This window comes from Hylobates moloch, unplaced genomic scaffold (assembly GCF_009828535.3).
Source record: "Hylobates moloch isolate HMO894 unplaced genomic scaffold, HMol_V3 SCAFFOLD_3, whole genome shotgun sequence".
NCBI classification, from domain to species: Eukaryota; Metazoa; Chordata; class Mammalia; order Primates; family Hylobatidae; genus Hylobates; species Hylobates moloch.
The window spans coordinates 67,768,055-67,787,801 of NW_026652278.1; the positions used below are offsets into that span (position 1 = coordinate 67,768,055).

The 19,747-nt window shown below is 40.4% G+C and overlaps 2 protein-coding genes across 10 annotated transcripts in view; one reads left to right on the plus strand and one right to left on the minus strand.

The window, feature by feature from the left end:
* Positions 1-8,383, minus strand: part of ECD (ecdysoneless cell cycle regulator) — a 34,108-nt gene extending 25,725 nt beyond the window's left edge. The window contains exons 1-3 of the mRNA XM_032139688.2: positions 8,184-8,383; positions 3,850-4,067; positions 558-675 (exon numbers count right to left, since the gene is read on the minus strand). Of these exons, the coding sequence (XP_031995579.1) occupies positions 558-675; positions 3,850-4,054 (323 nt within the window). The 5' untranslated portion in view covers positions 4,055-4,067; positions 8,184-8,383. The remainder of the gene's footprint in view (positions 1-557; positions 676-3,849; positions 4,068-8,183) is intronic.
* A 104-nt stretch (positions 8,384-8,487) lies between these two features.
* The window catches only part of FAM149B1 (family with sequence similarity 149 member B1), a 75,980-nt gene continuing 64,720 nt past the window's right edge, over positions 8,488-19,747 (plus strand). For 8 of the 9 annotated variants that reach the window (XM_032139699.2, XM_032139768.2, XM_032139711.2 and 5 more), the window contains exons 1-3: positions 8,488-8,697; positions 15,352-15,456; positions 18,486-18,612. In XM_032139699.2, coding sequence (XP_031995590.1) covers positions 8,651-8,697; positions 15,352-15,456; positions 18,486-18,612 — 279 coding nt within the window. In that variant the 5' untranslated portion in view covers positions 8,488-8,650. Of the gene's footprint in view, positions 8,698-13,047; positions 13,125-15,351; positions 15,457-18,485; positions 18,613-19,747 lie in introns of those variants that run through there. The other variant, XM_058436340.1, reaches the window with a different exon arrangement.

Here is a 19,747-nt window from a genome sequence, read left to right on the forward strand (position 1 = left end):
TTTAAAAAGAAAACCTAAAATAAGTAGGTTTTATTTGAAATCTTTTGGAAGTTGAACTCTTCAATAGTACTTTAATTCTTTCTCAACAAAAAGAAGTCACAAGAGAAGAGAAAGAAAACACAGATATGGCCGGGTGCAGTGGCTTACGCCTGTAATCCCAGCACTTTGGGAGGCCAAGGTGGGTGGATCACCTGAGGTCAGGAGTTCAAGACCAGCTTGGCCAACATGATGAACACTTGTCTCTACTAAAAATACAAAATTAGCCAGGCGTGGTGGCGCACGCCTGTAATCTCAGCTACTTGGCAGGCTGAAGCAGGAGAATCGCTTGAACCTGGAAGGTGAAGATTGCAGTGAGCCAACATCACACCACTGCACTCCAGCCTGGGCGACAGAGCAAGACTCTGTCTCAAAAAAAAAAAAAAGAGCACAGATACTATTAAAATCTGTACAATTTCCAGCAGACTACAGGAGAAAAATAAATTACTAAATAGATAAAAATGTAGTCACTTTGTTTCAGTAATAGAATTCCTTTAGAATAATTAAAATAACTACAATACCTTGCTACTAACTCTGGAAATTCCTTTGTGATCTGCTTTATTACATAAACAATAAACCATTCATCCTCAATATTATCCCCAAACTTTGTCACGCCAAACATATGAGCAGGAACACCTCCTAAAAACAAGAGAAAAGCAACCATGTAACCAGATAAATTTGTTACTGCAAATAAAATGCACATAATCATTCAACTGAATAAACATTCATTGACTGATTGCTCTAAGTACTGGGGAGCAGGGGTTGCAATCCTGAAGAAGAAGCCTACTCCTGAGGAGCTCAGGGTAAAACAAGACAACCAAATGATCTCAAAACAAGATAATGAACTCTAGAACATGGGTGTGCAGTAAGGGCTATGTAAGTATAAAGGAGGAGATATCTGTGCCATGCTTGCCTGGAGGAATGACAAGAGGTGAGCTTTCCAGAAAAATGGAAAAGTATGTGCAAAGGCACAGAGGCATGATGTATACAGTATGTATGTATAGAGTATTCTGGGAATACCAGGACGCTAGATTTGGATGGAGCAGAAGTTTTCAAACATGTGCACTATTCACAAATACATGGAAACTAAACAACATACTCTTGGAATAAATCACAGGGAAATTAGAAAATATCTTGGGACAAATGAAAATGAATGCATATCATACCCAAACTTAAGGAATTCAGTGAAAGCAGTGCTAAAAAGGAAGTTTGTAGTTGTGAAAGATCTCAAATCAACAACCTATAACTCAAAAAAAAAAAAAAAAAACTAAACCCAAACCTAGCATAAGGAAGGAAATAATAAACATTACAGCAGAGACAAATAAAATAGAGACTAGAAAAAATAACAGAAAAACAAAACAACTGAGTTGGGTTTTTTTGAAAAGATTGACAAACTATTCACTTGCTTAACCAGGAATAAGAGCAAATACTCAAATAACTAAAATCGGAAATGAAAGAATGGACAGTACAACTTATGTCATAGAAATAAGAAGGATAAGCAAATTCTATGAACAATGGTATACCAGTAAGTTGGATAACCTAGAAGAAATCGACAAATTCCTAGAAACACACAACCTGTCAAGACTGGATCATGAGAAATACAAAAATCTGAACAGATCTATAACTAGTAAGGAGATTGAATCAATAATCTAAAAGCTCCTAACAAAGAAAAGCTGGCTTCACCGCGGAATTCTTCCAAACATTTAAAGAATTTGACACCAATCCTCCTCAAAATCTTCCAAAACAATAAAGGGGAGGGAATTCCCAAATTCCTTCTGAGGCCAGCATTACCCTAATACTAAAGCCAGACGAAGACAATATAAGAAAACTGTAGATCAATATCCCCGATGAGTATCAATGCAGAAATCCTTAACAAAATATCAGCAATCTGAATTCAACAACACATTAAATAGATTATTCACCATGACCAAGCGAGATTTACTCCTGGGATGCAAGGATGGTTCAACACATGAAAATCAATGTATAGTTAATATCCCACATTAACAGAATGAAGGTCAAACAAGTGCATTACATACTGTCTCAAGAGCTGCCATGGCAAACAACAGGCAGAAGAACAGCCCAACCAACTCTTCTTCTCCCCACCCCAGATCTCAAGTTTCTTCAACTAGAGAACTCCAATTAAAGTAACTATTTTTGTCTATATTAGACATTGATTTAAATTTCATCTTGAAGCAACGAGAACTATTGAAGGATATTAAGCAGGAGAGTGACACGATCGAATTTGTGTTTTACAAACATAACTGGCAACAGTGTGAGGAACTAGAAAGACAGACACCAGAGAGGTAAGTTAGGAGGCTGTTGTTGTTTTCCAGATGTAGAGATAAAGAGGGCCTACACTGAAGCCAAATAGATGTAGAGAAGGGGTCATATTTTAGAAGCATTCAGGATTTAGCATCTGACTGAACATGGTGAAGTAAGGAACTGATTATGATTTTGAATTACTGACTAGCTTGGATAACTGGCTGGATGGCAATGCCATTAAACAAGATAAGAAAACAGTAAAAATGGTTTTCTAGAGGACAGATAAAGGGTTGGTTTTAGATGTGCTACACCAATGTGACAGTGTTCTTGCCAATAAATATCATATGTATTTCAATGAATAAGAGTTCAATAAAATTAACAGTAAGATATGTAGCAATTGTTGCCAAAAGATAACAGATAAGTACTAAACTGAGAGTATCACAGTGATGTACACTTGTGATGTATACATGGGGGGTATCTTGTGATAGTATCACAAGATGCCAGGTTCCTGATCCCAAATAAGACCTCACATAAGTCACTGTGTAAGGAGAGACTTGGTCACCTACCCATGATTTATTTTCATAAAACTATAAGAAATGATAGAACTGTAATGTGACCAGTTCCCCACCAGGCTACTTAAGGGTATATGTCTGCTGCTTAAACTTCGAAGGCTAGCTGGCAAGCCAAAGCCATCGTGCCCAGCAGAGGAGCAGGTCCTGAGAACCCAAACATTGCAGGGCATAGCTGGGAACATACCAAAGAAAACAGTGTCACTGCATATACGCAGTAGGCAAAGAGTCAAAAAATTAGCTTACAAGCAACTTAAAGATGAGAGGTGGGGTGGATTTCTAGAGCTGTCCTGATGCTGCTCAGGAGTGTCCTGTCTGTAAGTCCTAATAAACTCATCTACTTGCAAAGATAGACCTGTCCAAGTCATTCTTTGGTCTCTCCACTCCCTCCTAGTTTAATCCTGGGTTTTTCTTATAACAGGACAGAGTGCCATATTTTGCCAGAGGTCAGATCTCAAGCACCAACAACACAGGGAAGCAATGAAGAAACCTCAAAATGCTTGTAAGTGGCAAATATTAGTCATAAAGCCCAATTATTTATAAGCCGGGCAGAGCCACTCAGATCCTCACCAAAACAGCTATATGAAACAAGGCAGCCTACTGAACGCATCATCAAAATAAGGAATACTGAGTAACAGCAAAAGGAACCATGATTAAAGCCAGATGCCTGAAACTATTCAGTATAGATACTTAGATACATTATGGCATAGTGTAGTAACTGAAGTTCAAAAGAATAGCCATGAGTTTAATAATGTTTAGTATATGCTAATTCCTAAGGCAAATTTAGAAAGTTTTCATTAATATGATTTTTTTTTAAAAAAGCTTTAAGGCTAACTGAATATAGACAAGTATTACCCATCTAAAAAGCTTAGTGTATTAATCTCTTCCTGGCAACACTGAATGAAGTGTGGACTATTACACATCACTGTTGTCAGGATAACATTAAAAGTCACACTAATCCAAACAAGTAAAAGAGCCTTACCTTTCCCAGGTTTATATTTGAGATTGAAAGGCTGATTCTGCCAGATGTAGGGGACCAGCATAGGTGCAAACTGAGTCATTATTCTCTCAATGTACTTCTGAAGAACCTCTTCGTGTTTATCTGAGTCCCTTGACTCATCTGGTATCAGGAACAGGTGGTACTCCACTGTGTCTTCCATCGTATCAAGCTTCATGGTTTCTTCCATTCTTCTTTGAAAACTATGTTTAAAGTTCCAAAATATAAACCACATAGAACAATGCAGAAGTAACATCTGAACTCTTTTAGATGATTCTATGAACATTGTTTTCTAAAATTTAGTTAGGCCATGAACAATGGTTCATGCGTGTAATCCTAGCACTTTGGGAGGCCGAGGCAGGCAGATCATTGGAGGTCAGGAGTTTGAGACCAGCCTGGTCAACATGGTGAAACCCCGTCTCTACTAAAAATACAAAAATTAGCTGGGTGTGGTGGCATGCACCTGTGATCCTAGCTACTCGGGAGGCTAAAGCAGGAGAATCACTTGAACCTAGGAGGCAGAGGTTGCAATGAGCCAAGATCATGCCACTGCACTCCAGCTTGGGTGACAGAGCAAGACTCCATCTAAAAAAAATAAATAAAAATAAAAAAATAAAATTTAGCCACATACCATCATCATGGTTTTTGCCTTAACCATACACCACCTACAGTAATATTTATTTTTTTAAACTTTATTTATTTATTTGAGATAGAGTTTCACTCTTGTTGCCCAGGCTGGAGTGCAGAGGCATGATCACAGCTCATTGCAACCTCCACCTCTTGGGCTCAAGCCATCCTCCCACCTCAGCCTCCCAAGTAGCTGCGACCACAGGTGCATGCCACCATGCCCAGCTAATTTTTTAAATATTTTTAGTGGAGGCAAGGTTTTGCCATGTTGCCCAGGCTGGCCTAGAACTCCTGAGCTCAAGCAGTTCTTCCACCTTGGTCTCCCAAAGTGCTGGGATTATAGGCACGTGGCCTAATATTATTTTTAATGACACTTGACACTTAAAACTTTATCTTTAAAATTACATTAAAAGGAAACCTTGATATAATACAGTGAATAGAAATCTAGTATCACATTCCCCAATTAGTAAGTATGTAAGAATAAAATCTTTATTTTTTATATTTTTCCTATTTTGGAAGTGAAGAATGAAATTTTTAATGTTTGCCCTTGTACTAGCAGTGGTATGTGTAACATATTTCGAGAAACACTGCACTAACATCTACTGTTTACACATTATCAAAAACCCCAGTTCTGCCACTAATTAGTTGTGCCACTGTGGACATTTCACTTTCTCTTTCTGGGTTTTTTTCTTTAATTTAGGATAAGATATCTACCATCTCTAAAATCTCTCCCTGCTTTAAAATTTTGTTATTTAAACTCTAAAGAACAATCTCTCTTGCTCTGCAGAATGTACATCTCTCTATTTTATGAACATTGTATGGCGTAGAGGAATTCAGAACTACAAAACATCTGTAAGATGTTACCTCTGTCCTAAATTTGCCCCTTTTTCAAGTCTCATGGGATGGTAGGTATATCTTTCTTTTCCTTTTTTTTTTTTTTTGAGATGGAGTCTCCCTCTGTCGCCCAGGCTGGAGTGCAGTGGAGTGATCACAGCTCACTGCACTCTCTGCCTCCCAGGTTCAAGCGATTCTTTTGCCTCAGCCTCCCGAGTAGCTGGGGCTATAGGCGCATGCCACCACACCTGGCGAATTTTTGTATTTTTAGTAGAGACGGGTTTTACCATATTGGCCAGGCTGGTCTCGAACTCCTGACCTCGTGATCCACCTGCCTCGGCCTCCCAAAGTGCTGTTTTTTTTTTTTTAATTTTTAAGGGTACATAGTAGGTGTATATATTTATGGGGTACATGAGATACAGGTATATAATGCATAATAAGCACCTCAGGGTAAATGAGATACCCATCACTTAAGCATTTATCCTTTGTGTTACAAACAATCTAATTATACTTTTAGTTATTTTTATTAAAAAAATTTTTGTAGCCAGGACATGCTCTCATCTGAACTTCGTTATTTTTAAATGCACAATTAAATTATTATTTACTATGGTCACCCTGTTGTGCTACCAAATACTAGTTTTCATTCGCTCCACTTTTTTGTACCCTTTAACCATCCCACTCCCCCACAAACCCTCTGCAACCCTTCCCAGCCTCTGGTAACCATCCTTCTACTTGCTATCTCCATGAGTTCAACTGTTTTAATTTTTAGCTCCTACAAATTAGTGAGAACATTTGAAGTTTATCTTTCTGTGCCAGCTTTATTTCACTTAACATAATGATCTCCAGTTCCATCCATGTTGTTACAAATAACAGAATCTCATTTTTTTTTTTATGGCTGAAAAGTACTCCATTGTGTGTATGTACCACATTTTCTTCATTATCTGTTGATGGACACTTAGGTTGCTTCCAAATCTTGGCTACTGAGAATAGTGCTGCAATAAGCATGGGAGTGCAGATATCTCTTTGATATACTGATTTCCTTTCTTTTGGGTAAATACCCAGCAGTGGGATTGCTGGATCATATAGTAGCTCTATTTTTAGTTTCTTGAGGACTCTCCAAAACTATTCTCCATAGTGACTGCACTAATTTACATTCTCACCAACAGTGTTTTCTCCAAATCCTTGCCAGCATTTGTTATTGCCTGTCTTATGGATAACAGCCATTTTAACTGGGGTGAGATGCTATCTTATTGTAGTTTTGATTTGCATTTCTCTGATAATCAATGATATTGAGCACCTTTTCATAAACCTATTTGCCATTTTTATGTCTTCTTTGAGAAATGTCTATTCAGAGTTTTTATCCAATTTTTAATCAATTATTAGACTGCTTCCTAGGGAGTTGTTTGAGCTCCTTATATATTTTGGTTATTAATCCCTTGTCAGATGGGTAGTTTGCAAATATTTTCTCCCATTCTGTGGGTTCCCTCTTCACTTTGTTGATTGTTTCCTTGGCTGTGCAGAAGCTTTTTTAACTTGATGTGCTCCCATTTGTCCATTTTTGTTTTGGCTGCCTCTGTTTGTGGGGTATTACTCAGGAAATCTTTGCCCACTCTAATGTCCTAGAGAGTTTCCCCAATATTTCCTTTTAGTAGTTTCATAGTTTGAGGGCTTAGATTCAAGTCTCTAATCCATTTTGACTTGATTTTTGTATATGGTGGGAGGTAGTGGGTCTGGTTTCATTCTTCTGCATATGGGTATCAGTTTTCCCAGTACCATTTATTGATGAGACTCTTTTTTCCTCAGTGTATGTTTCTGGTACCTTTGTTGAAAATGAATTCACTGCAGACATATGGATTTGTTTCTGGGTTCTCAATTCTGTTCCTGTTTTTATGCCAGTGCCATGCTGTTTTGGTTACTATAACTCTGTTGTATAATCTGAAGTCAGGTAATGTGATTCTTCCAGTTTTGTTCTTTTTGCTCAGGATAGCTTTGGCTATTCTGGCTCTTTTGTGGTTCCATATAAATTTTAGGATATTTTTTCTATGACTGTGAAGAATATCATTGGTATTTTGATGGAGGTTGCACTGATACCTCTTAATTTTCTAAGGGTTTTCCTTACTTATCTCTGAATTTTCTAAGGGTTTTCCTAAATAAGAGTACTAGTTTATTCTTGCTGCCAGGTGACGCTTGGTAAAGGAAGAAATGGCGGTGGATGGACCACCCTAACTCTGTGATTCCAATCTTACTCAGCTTTTTAAGAGACTCATAAGGAACCTGCTTCTTCTATCCAGATACCCACTCACCACAGTCTGACCAAATCATCATTTTGCCTTTCAACCCAGAGGGACAGACAGTAATTTTACCCATCCACCCCATAAGCCAAACACACCTCATCATGCAGAATTTGGTGTCAGAACTGGAAGGGACTCTACGATCACTCAGGCTAATGCCTCACTGTACATATGAGAAAACCCAGAGTACAGAAAGAGAAGCGACCAAGCAGCAGGGGCTTGACTTGGAGTCTAGTGCTCTTTTTTTTTTTTTTTTTTTTGAGACGGAGTCTTTCTCTGTCCCCCAGGCTGGAGTGCAGTGGCGCGATCTCGGCTCACCGCAACCTCTACCTCCTGGGTTCACCCCATTCTCCTGCCTCAGCCTCCCGAGTAGCTGGGACTACAGGCGCCCGCCAACACGCCCGGCTAATTTTTTGTATTTTTAGTAGAGACGGGGTTTCACCGTGTTAGCCAGGATGGTCTCGATCTCCTGACATCGTGATCCGCCCGCCTCGGCCTCCCAAAGTGCTCTTTACCCAGTCTAGGCTGCCTCCTGCCATCTAACAAAATGAAGCCAATTTCTCTTACGGTTCTAGGGCCTCTCCTGCGCGCCTCTGCTGTGGAACCTTTCCTTAGCCGCCTCTCCGACTGCGAGAGCTGATCGAGAGCTGCCACCGGAAGCCGAAGCCTGGGTCAGGCTCTGTCCCGACGCCTGCCAGAAACCTGAAGCTAGCGGAAATCTTGCGAGAAAGTCTGAAACCCACTCAGTCCCCGAAACCTCGTGTGTCGTCACTGCTGTGCGTCGGCGGGAGCATTTTGCGGGTGCCCGGGGGCCTTCGTCACTTCCGCCCCCGCGGCAAAGCAGGAAGGTCGGAGGGCTGGAGAGGTGGGGACCCTGGGGAGGTGGCGGCTCGGAGTCTAGGTGACGGGGCGAGACGGGGCCGGTAGGTGGCGGGAGGTGGGTCGGGCCGGAGCCGGCGGGAGGGCCAGGCCCGGAGGCCCCCACCCTGGCGTGCCCGCCCCGGCCGCGGCTGAGGAGGAGGAGGAGGAGGAGGATGATCTCCAGATACACTCGGAAGGCGGTGCCACAGAGCTTGGAGCTGTGAGTGGTCTGCTCAGCCACCCTAGCCGGGGCGGGCGGCGGGCGCTCTGGGGACCCTTCTTGACCAGTCCTTCGTTCCTTTCCTTTCCCAGGGCTGGGGAGAGATTTTTCTTCGGAATTCTCTCCTCTTAGCCCTGCTGGACGCTGCCCCTTCTTCCTCCATCTCCAGCTGAGGGCATGTCGCCCTTGGTCTGTAATTCCTGAAATCAAGCACTGGGTCTGCTGAAGCATTTGTAGCATCCGCAGTGCTTCAGGTCCCATTGTTAATGGCCGCAGTAGCTCGAGAAGTTATTAATAGCTGAGGGCTCCAGGAAAGTGCTCACTTGACACTGCAAAGGTATTTACATACATTTGCTCACTCCTATCAATGATATCAGATTGGGAACATTATTTTGCACATTCTACAGATAAAGATCCCAGAATTAAAGATTGTAGCATGCCAAAGATCACACAGCTTGAAGGTGGTAGAGCTGAGAGGTACAAACCTGATGTCGATCTGATTCTGAAGCCTGTGGTCATAACCATCACACATACTGCCTCCCCACCTCTGCAGTTAAGCACCAGAATCCATAAAGATCAGTTTTGCTTTTGAGACTTTAAAGAGCAAATATTTCTGGCTTTAAAAAGATCCACCCCCACGGCCGGCCGTGGTGGCTCACGCTTGTAATCCCAGCACTTTGGGAGGCTGAGGCGGGCGGATCACTTGAGGCTAGGAATTCGAGACCAGCCTGGCCGACATGGCGAAACCCCATCTCTACTAAAAATGCAAAAAAAATTGGCCGGGCATGGTGGCGGGGGCCTGTAAACCCAGCTACTTGGGAGGATAAGGCAGGAGAATCACTTGAACCCGAGAGGCAGAGGTTGCAGCGAGCGGAGGTCAAGCCATCGCACTCCAGCCTGGGTGACAAGAGCGAAACTCCGTCTCAAAATAAATAAATAAATAAATAATAAAAAATAAAAAAAGCTGCCCCCTACCCTGACTGAAGTGTTGTATAATAATTTAGAAAGTAATAATAGTGTCATACATTTATTAATGCTTTACACTTCCAAAAGGGCCTTCACTTTTTTTTTTTTTTGGAGACAGGGTCTTGCTCAGTTGTCCAGTCGGGAGGGCAGTGGTGCAATCCTTGCTCACTGCAGCCTCCACCTATGGGCTCAGGTGATCCTTACAATGTAGTCTCTTGAGTAGCTGCAACTACAGGTGCACACCACCACAACTGGCTAATTTAAAAAAAAATTTTTTTGGTAGAGACAGGGTCTCACTATGTTGCCCAGGCTGGTCTCAAACTCCTGGACTCAAGCAGTTCTCCCACTTTGGCCTCCCAAAGTGTTGGCATGAGCCACCATGCCCAGCTCACTTCACTTTTTGATCTTAACAACTCTGTAAAGTGGGTATGATTATCTTCAGTCTTTCAGAAGATGAAATTATATCAGAAACGTTACACATTTTAAGATTATATAGCCAAAAAAGTCAGGAGTTGAGCTTGGGCTTTAACCCCAAATTCCAATTTTTTTTTTTTTTTTTTTTTTTTGAGACGGAGTCTCGCTCTGTCACCCAGGCTGGAGTGCAGTGGCGCGATCTCGGCTCACTGCAAGCTCCGCCTCCCGGGTTCACGCCATTCTCCTGCCTCAGCCTCTCTGAGTAGCTGGGACTACAGGCGCCCGCCACCATGCCCGGCTAATTTTTTGTATTTTTATTAGAGACGGAGTTTCACCGTGGTCTCAATCTCCTGACCTCGTGATCCACCCGCCTCGGCCTCCCAAAGTGCTGGGATTACAAGCGTGAGCCACCGCGCCCGGCACCAAATTCCAATTTTTTTTCTTCATGGAGCTATATAATTTTAGCAACCATAAATTAATTAAATATTAACTATAAATAAATGTATTAATTAAATATTAACTTTTCCTTTCACTTAGCTATGTAATTTTAGCAACCATAAATATATTAACTATTAATATTTATTAACTATTTAATTAAATTTATTAATTAAATATTAACTATTAATTATCATGCACATACATGATAATTGCAAGCATGATATTTTGAATCATTCTTGGGTTTCTGGCTAGGCTGTCTTCTAGCCACGTGACATTTAGGCAAATTACTACATCACTGAGCCTTCGTTTCTGTAATATAGGAATAACACCTTATCCAAAAGCTTATTTAAAATGATGGTGTGGACCCCCACGCCTGTAATCCTAGCACTTTGGGAGGCCAAGGTGGGTGATTGCCTGAGCTCAGGAGTTCAAAACCAGCCTGGGCAACATGGTGAAACCCTGTCTGTACTAAAAATGCAAAAAATTAGCTGGGCATGGTGGCACATGCCTGTAATCTCAGCTACTTGGGAGGCTGAGGCATGAAAATTGCTTGAACCTGGGAGGCAGAGGTTGCCATGAGCCGAGATCACACCACTGTACTCCAGCCTGGGTGACAGAGGAAGATTCTGTCTCAAAAAAATAAATAAATAAAAATAAAATAAGAATAAAATGATGCTGTGGAGCTTGACACATATACATCCTCAATAAATGGTATTTTCCTTGTCCCTTCACACTTTTACTTGGGATACAATAGGCATACAAAGAAAATAAGTCTAAAACCTCTCTTTGCATTTTAGAAGCTTATTAAGGAATAAGATATCTACATGGTAGCAGTTTAGTTCCTAGTAAACTCTTTGGGAACTAGGAAGAAGAAACAGTCATCTCTTATATTTGGAATGTGTTGTTCCTACTTAAAATAAAAAAAATTGTGAGGAAACTGTCTTTTCCCGATAAAGTGACTGAGGTTTAGCTAAAAATCTGCTTTTATGATTAATTCCAACCATTCTGAAAGTTAAAAAAAATCTTGTATGAAAAAAATGATAGGCACTTGTTGGGCCAGAATTATTGTTAACTAGTATAGTTATATCAGTTTTCTTTTTTTTTTTTTTTTTGAGACGGAGTCTCTGTCACACAGGTTGGAGTGCAGTGGTGCCATCTTGTCTCAGTTGCAACCTCCACCTCCTAGGTTCAAGTGATTCTCCCACCTCAGCTTCCCAAGTCACAGGACTACATGCCCAGCTAATTTTTGTATTTTTAGTAGAGATGGGGTTTCGCCCCAGGCTGGTCTTGAACTCCTGGACTCTAGCGATCTGTCTGCCTCAGTCTCCCAACGTGCTGGGTTATAGATGTGAGCCACCGCGCCTGGCCTACTTGTTTTTGATTGTTGATTTGATACTCCCTATAAGGCCCAAAAGATGATTCTGTAGCTGCAGTCAGGATGAAGTGAATAATGAAGATAATGAAGATAAAATGTATCTTAATGGGAGCAAATTCAAAGCAATTTTTACTTTAGATGTTATAATAATGATAACCTGCTTTGAAGCAGTAACTTTAGTTTTCTACCTAGCCATTAAAAATTATAATTGTTGAAAAGAGTATGGGAAAGGAATGATTTTCAACATACAGCTTAACATTTTTTAATGAAAAATTTCAAACATAAACATATAGAGAATAGTATCATGAACTACCTGTCACCCCACATTCAACAGTTAACAAAGTCAATATATTTGCTTATCTATCTTCCTTATTCTTTTTTTTTTTTTCTTTTTTTCTTTCTTTTTTTTTTTTTTTTTTTTTTTTGAGACAGAGTCTCGCTCTGTCACCCAGGCTGGAGTGTAGTGCCATCTTGGCTCACTGCATGCTCCGCCTCCCGGGTTCACGCCATTCTCCTGCGTCAGCCTCCCGAGTAGCTGGGACTACAGGTGCCCGCCACCATGCCCAGCTAATTTTTTGTATTTTTAGTAGAGACGGGATTTCACCGTGTTAACCAGGATGGTCTCCATCTCCTGACCTCATGATCTGCCCGCCTCAGCCTCCCAAAGTGCTAGGATTACAGGCATGAGCCACTGCGCCTGGCCTCCTTATCCTTTTATTAACTTCTCTGTGCCTCTCTGTGAAATAAGGAAAGCAAAACTGCAGATACTGCCATTTCACCCCTATATATGTCATTATGCATCTCTAAAAATTATGGACATTTTTATATGTAGTCATAGCGCCATTATTAAATTTAATGATTTTTTTGTTATTATCTAATTGTTAATTCATAGATTTCCCTGGCAGACTAAAAAAATGTCTTAAGTCTCTATGTCATAGCTTGAGTTTGTATTTCTGATCCTTTCCACTTTTTCAAAGACAAGCACTTGGTTGTAGGACCACTGAATGAGAGACATACAGGTAAGTCTGCACAAATTGATCTCCACAATTTGAGAAATAATTTAAAGTGCAAGCTCCACTGACTGGACTCTTAGCTTTATCTTTATATAGAACAATGGTACAATTCACTAAAATCTCAAACTCTTCATTTCCTTCTAGAGGCCTTCCTCCGAGAGCCAGACTACTAGGATTTGAATCTTGGCTTCATCGCTTACTAACCAAATGACCTTAAGCAGGTTACTTAATCTCTCTGTGCCTTAGTTTCGTTTGAAATAAGAGTATTTGAGATTTATGATATACATTTGCATATTAAAGACCTGGAAGACCTCTTGTAAAGATATCTGTGTAACTTTGTTTAACCTATTACAGTTCCTAAATTTATTTGACTACAGAATTTTGTGAGGAAAGTCTACCATAGATTACTAGGAACATATATTGATTGACCCCATAGATTACTGGAACATATAATGATTGACCCCATAGCTTAATCCAGTGTACACATTGGAGGCTCTAGAGCAGCAATATTCAATACAAATATGATATAAGCCACATATGTAATTTAAAATTTTCAGGTGGTCACATTAAAAAAGAAAGGTGAAATTGGCCGAGTGCAGTGGCTCATGTCTTGAATTCCAGTACTTTGGGAGGCTGAGGTAGGAGGATCATTTGAGGCCAGGAGTTAGAGACCAGCCTGAGCAACATAGCAAGATCCCAATCTCTACAAAAAAAAATTAAAAATTAAATAATTAGCCAAGTGTGGTGGTGAGTGCCTGTAGTCTCAGCTACACAGGAGGCTGAGACAGAAGAATCCCTTGAGCCCAGGAGGTCAAGGCTGCAGTGAGCTATGACCACACCACTGTACTCCAGCTTGGACAACACAGCAAGACCCCATCTCAATAAAATAAAAGTGAAATTTTTTTACCTTTTTATTTTGAAATAATTATAGACTCACAGGAAATTTTAAAAATAGTACCAAGAATCCCATGAACTTTTCACTCAGCTTCCCCCAATGATGACATCTTATGTAACTGTGGTATAATTTCAAAGCCAGGAAAATGACATTGGTACAATACTGTTAACTAGACCTACAGACCTTATCCAGTTTTTACATCCACTCCTGTGTGTGTGTATGTGTGTACATAGTTCTTTCTATGCAGTTTGGTCCCATTTATAGATTACTGCAAATATGACTATAAATCAAGATAGAGAGCTGTTTCATCACCACCAAGGAACTTCATTGGGTATCCCTATCCCTTTATAGTTATATCCACTCTTGTCTCTATCCCTGGCAACCATTAATCTGTTCTCTACCACTATAGTTTTGTCCAATATACCATTATATAAATGGCCCTTAAACAATGCAGGGGTTGGGGTACTGACCCCCTGTACAGTAAAACATCCATGTTTAACTTTTGACTCCCCAGAACTTAACTACTAATAGCCTACTGTTGACTGGAAGCCTTACCAATAACATAGTCAACACAAAAATAGACTGGTAGTTACATATATTTTACACATTCATGACATACCTTTTTCTTAACTTTTTTCGATATTTCTAGGCTACATGGTTCATCTGTTGAGTTTCTTCAAATTGTTGCAAATCTCCAAAAAATTTTCCAATATATTTATTGAAAAAAATCTGCATATAAATGGGCTCACACAGTTTAAACCTGTGTTGTTCAAGGTCAACTGTGGTAGTTAATGGTTTTTCTATTGGCTTTGGCTTTTTGCAGTAAAAAGCATGGTGCTTTTGAGATCCATCCAAGTTGTTGCATGTATCAATAGTTTATTTCTCTTTATTGCCGAATAATATTCCATTATGTGGAAATACCAATGTTAAAGGACATTTGAGTTGTTTTCAGTTTTTTTTTCAATTGTAAATAAAGCTGCTGTGAACATTTGTATACAGATTTTTGTATGAATGTAAGTTTTCATTTCTCTAGGCATAATGCCCAAGAGTGCAATTGCTAGGGCTCTGGGTAAATGCATATGTTTAGTTTTATTAGAAACTGTCAAACTATTCCAGAATGGCTATACCATTTGACATTCCTGCCAGCAATGTATGAGACATCCAGTTTCTCCACATCCATGCCTGCATTTTGTTATCATTATTTTTAATTTTAGCTGTTCTAATTGGTGTATGGTGATATCTACTATATTTTCAACTTGTAGTGACATTAATTTTAAGAATATATTTTGTTTAACAACCCAGTATATCCAAAATATTATCATTTTAAAATGTAATCAAGATAATAAATGAAGTATTGCAAATTCTTCTTGAAATCCAATGTGTTTTACACTTAAAACACAATTCTGACTAGCCAGATTTTAACCACTGGTGGCTACCATATGAGACAGTGCAGTTCCAGAGCAGAGGAAGTAGGTGACTAACTTCTAGATTAAATTATTAAATTGTATGTATTTTTTTATACAGGAAATATAACTTTGTTTTGTCTTTCATAGGAAAGGAATAACAAAACATGCTCTTAACCATCATCCCCCTCCCGAGAAGCTGGAGGAAATTTCCCCCACCAGTGACAGTCATGAGAAAGACACAAGTTCCCAAAGGTAATAACACAAAGTGTACTTGTTTACTTATTGCACTTGCTCATGGCAGAGGTTTTGTTTTTTAGCTTAAGATTGGTGTCAAGCCTTGTGCTAATGAAAACAAAGCAAGAATTTTTGTCATGTTCTCAGTACCATTTAGTTTTCATTCTGAAACAGCTAATGACAACATCATACATATTTTCATAGCCTTTGAGAAGTAGTATTATAAAGCAGTTAAGAACATGGATAATCTGCCATGGGATTAGAGTGAAAAAATAAACAAACAAACAAAAAACAGAACATGGAGCTCGGTACTTATAATCCCAGCACTATGGGAGGCCAAAAGGTGGGAGGATCATTTAAGCCCAGGAGTTTAAGACCAGCATGGGCAACATGGCAAACCCCATCTCTACAAAAAAAAAAAAAAAAAAAAAAAAAAACATAGCCAAGTGTGGGGATGTGCAGTTGTGGTCCCAGCTACTATGGAAGCTGACATGGGAGGATTGCTTGAGCCAAGAAGGTCAAGGCTGCAGTAAGCTGTGTTTATACCGCTATTCCAGCCTGGGTGAAAGAACAAGACGTTTCAAGAAAAAAACATAAATAGGGCCGGGCGCGGTGGCTCATGCCTGTAATCCCAGCACTTTGGGAGGCCGAGGTGGGCGAATCACGAGGTCAGGAGATCGAAACCATCCTAGCTAACATGGTGAAACCCCGTCTCTACTAAAAATACAAAAAAATTAGCCGGGCATGGTGGCGAGGGCCTCTAGTCCCAGCTACTCAGGAGGCTGAGGCAGGAGAATGGCATGAACCCGGGAGGCAGAGCTTGCAGTGAGCCAAGATCACACCACTGCACTCTAGCCTGGGCGACAGAGCGAGACTCCTTCTCAAAAAAAAAAAAAAAGAAAAGAAAAGAAAAAACATAAATTAAATAAATATCAGAAAGAGGAAGATTATAAAAAACAAACAATAAAATAACATAACATAAATAAAAAAGAACATGGACTCAGGAGGAGTACAACATCTGATTTTTAATCCTGGTCCTATAACTTATTAGCTGAGTAACACTGGGCAAATTACTTACCTGATAATAGTATATCTTATAGCAGCAGTCCCCAACCTTTTTGGCACAAGGGACCGGTTTTGTGGAAGACAATTTTTCCATGAACTGTGCAGTGGGGTGAGGGATGGTTTCAGGATGATTCAAGTGCATTACATTTATTATACACTTTATATTTTTACATTGTAATATATGATGAAATAATTATACAACTCACCGTATTGTAGAATTAGTGGGAGCCTTGAGCTTGTTTTCCTGCAACTAGACAGTTCCATCCAGGGATGATGGGAGACAGTGACAGATGATCAGGCATTAGATTCCCATAAGGAATGCACAACCTAGATCCCCTGCATGCGCAGTTCGTGCTCCTGTGAGAATCTAATGCCACCACTGATCTGACAGAAGGCAGAGCTCAGGTGGTAATGTGAGCCATGGGGAGCTGCTGTAAATACAGATGAAGCTTCATGCACTCACCTGCCACTCACCTCCTGCTCTGCAGCCCAGTTCCTAACAGGCCACAGACCAGCACCGGTCTGTGACCCCGGGGTTCAGGACCCCTGTCTCATAGGATGTTGCAAATATTAATGAAATAATGTATGTAAAACTTGGCACGATGCTTGGCATGTAGTAAATGCTGAGTAAATATTAGCTGTAGTTATTTTAAGTAATAGAACAGGGAAGACAGTTCTTCAGTCTCTCAAACTTCAGTTAGTGTCTGAGATGCAATGTGTGATTAAAAAAAATATTGTATAATCATAGGCTGGGTGTGATGGCTCACACCTGTAGTCTCAGCACTTTGGGAGCCCGAGACGGGTGGATCACTTGAGTTCAGGAGTTCAAGACTAGCCTGGGCAATATGGCAAAACTCTGTCTTTACCAAAAATACAAAAAAAAGGCTGGGCACAGTGGCTCGCTCCTGTAGTCCCAGCACTTTGGGAGGCCGAGGTAGGAGGATCACTTGAGGTCAGGAGTTCAAGACCAGCCTGACTAACATGGCAAAACCCCGTCTCTACTAAAAATACAAAAATTGGCTGGGCATGATGGCACACACCTATAGTCCCAGCTACTCAGGAGACTGAGGCAGGAGAATCACTTGAACCCGAGAGGAGGAGGTTGCAGTGAGCTGAGATCACGCCACTGCACTCAGCCTAGGCAACAGAGTGAGACTCCATCTCAAAAAAACAAAAACAAAAGTACAAACAAAATTAGCCAGGCATGGTGGCACGCACCTGTAGTCCCAGCTACTTGGGAAGCTAAAGTGGGAGAATCACTTGAACCCAGGAGGCAGAGGTTGCAATGAGCTGAGTTCGCACCACTGCATTCCAGCCGGGGTGACAGAGCGAGACCCCATCTCAAAAAATAAAAAATAAAAAGTGCCATACAAGATCAGATACAACTATTAGCATTTCTGAAATGTCTTTAGTTGTCAAGAGTATGTTATAGACTGGGTGTGGTGGCTCACGCCTGTAAATCCTAACACTTTGGGAGGCCGAGGTGGGCAGATTGCCTGAGCTCAGGAGTTCAAGATCAGCCTGGGCAACATGGTGAAATCCCTTCTCTACTAAAATGCAAAAATGAGCTGGGTGTGGTGGTGTACACCTGTAGTCCCAGCTACTTGGGAGACTAAGGCAAGAGAATCATTTGAATCCAGGAGGCCGAGGTTGCAGTGAGTCAATATCGTGCCACTGCACTCTAGCCTGGGTGACAGCATGAGATTCTGTCTCCAAAAAAAAAAGAGTATGTCATAGGTGAGATGTTGAAGTATTCATTGTAAACTATGACTAGAATTATTTGGAATGACTGCCATCAATTCTATAGGAATTAGGACTTTTCCATGATGCTCAAATTTCAAGTTCTTCATTTATTTTTGCCTATGTGGATATATTTGTACACATGTTTATCACCTAGTAAGTTGCTGAGTAGTTAATGCTACAGAAACTTGAAGACATATGAAAAATTTTCTTTTTTCTCTCCTCTCAAATTGTACCTTTAGCAAGTCTGACATCACAAGAGAATCATCTTTTACATCAGCCGACACTGGGAATTCACTGTCTGCTTTTCCAAGTTATACAGGCGCGGGGATATCTACTGAAGGAAGCTTGGACTTCTGGGGATATGGTGTGAGTTATATGTTATCAGTCTGATGGAGTGCTTGGGAGATGATTCTGGGAGTTAGGATTTGTCAGTATATTTCATTCCTTCACTCTCCTACATTGTTTCTTTACATTTATCATACTTCATAATAACTGTAAAGAAGCATCAGTCCTCATCTTCTTTCAGTATTTGCTTTGTTTTATTGATATAGTAGTTAAACCTTAGACATGCTTAGTGTTCAACTTAAACAGTTGCAGGTTGGCCGGGCATGGTGGCTCACGCCTGCAATCCCAGCACTTTGGGAGGCCAAGGCGGGCAGATCACCTGAGGTCGGGAGTTCTAGACCGGACTGACCAACATGGAAAAACCCTGTCTCTACTAAAAATACAAAATTAGCCGGGTGTGGTGGCACATGCCTGTAATCCCAGCTACTCCGGAGGCTGAGGCAGGAGAATGGCTTGAACCCGGGAGGCGGAGGTTGCTGTGAACCGAAATTGCGCCATTGCACTCCAGCCTGGGCAACAAGAGTGAAATTCCGTCTCAAAAAAAAAAACAACAACAACAACAAACAGTTGCAGGTTAATATGGATTTGGGCTCTGGGTCTATTCCTTTTGCCATGCCCAGTCCACGAATGTATGTCTTTACCACTAATGTTACCTTGTTGTTTAAAATGTTTTTGAAAGTTTATTATTAAGCCATTATAGCCTGGGAAAATATTTATGATATATTGGTAATGAAAACAAACAGGTTATAAATCATATGTGTAGTGTCACTCTAATTTTGTTTTATATATATTCTTGCCTATATTAGTGAAAAGGACCAAGAATATTTACTCAAAATATTGTTCAGTTGTTATTAATTAGGTGATGAGATGAGTGATTTTTACTTCTTTACTTATTTTTGGCTATTTCCCATTATAAAATATTATTTTTAAAAGACCAACAACTCTAAAAATTTTTTAAAGACAATTTATGCATAATTTTATCACCTTGATGCAAGATGCAACAGATATTTTTCTTGTTCTTTTTTTGTTTTTTTTTGGAATGGAGTCTCGCTGTGTTGCCAGGCTGGAGTGCAGTGGCACGATCTTGGCTCACTGCAACCTCTGCCTCCTGCGTTCAAGCCATTCTCCTGCCTCACCCTCCTGAGTAGCTAGGACT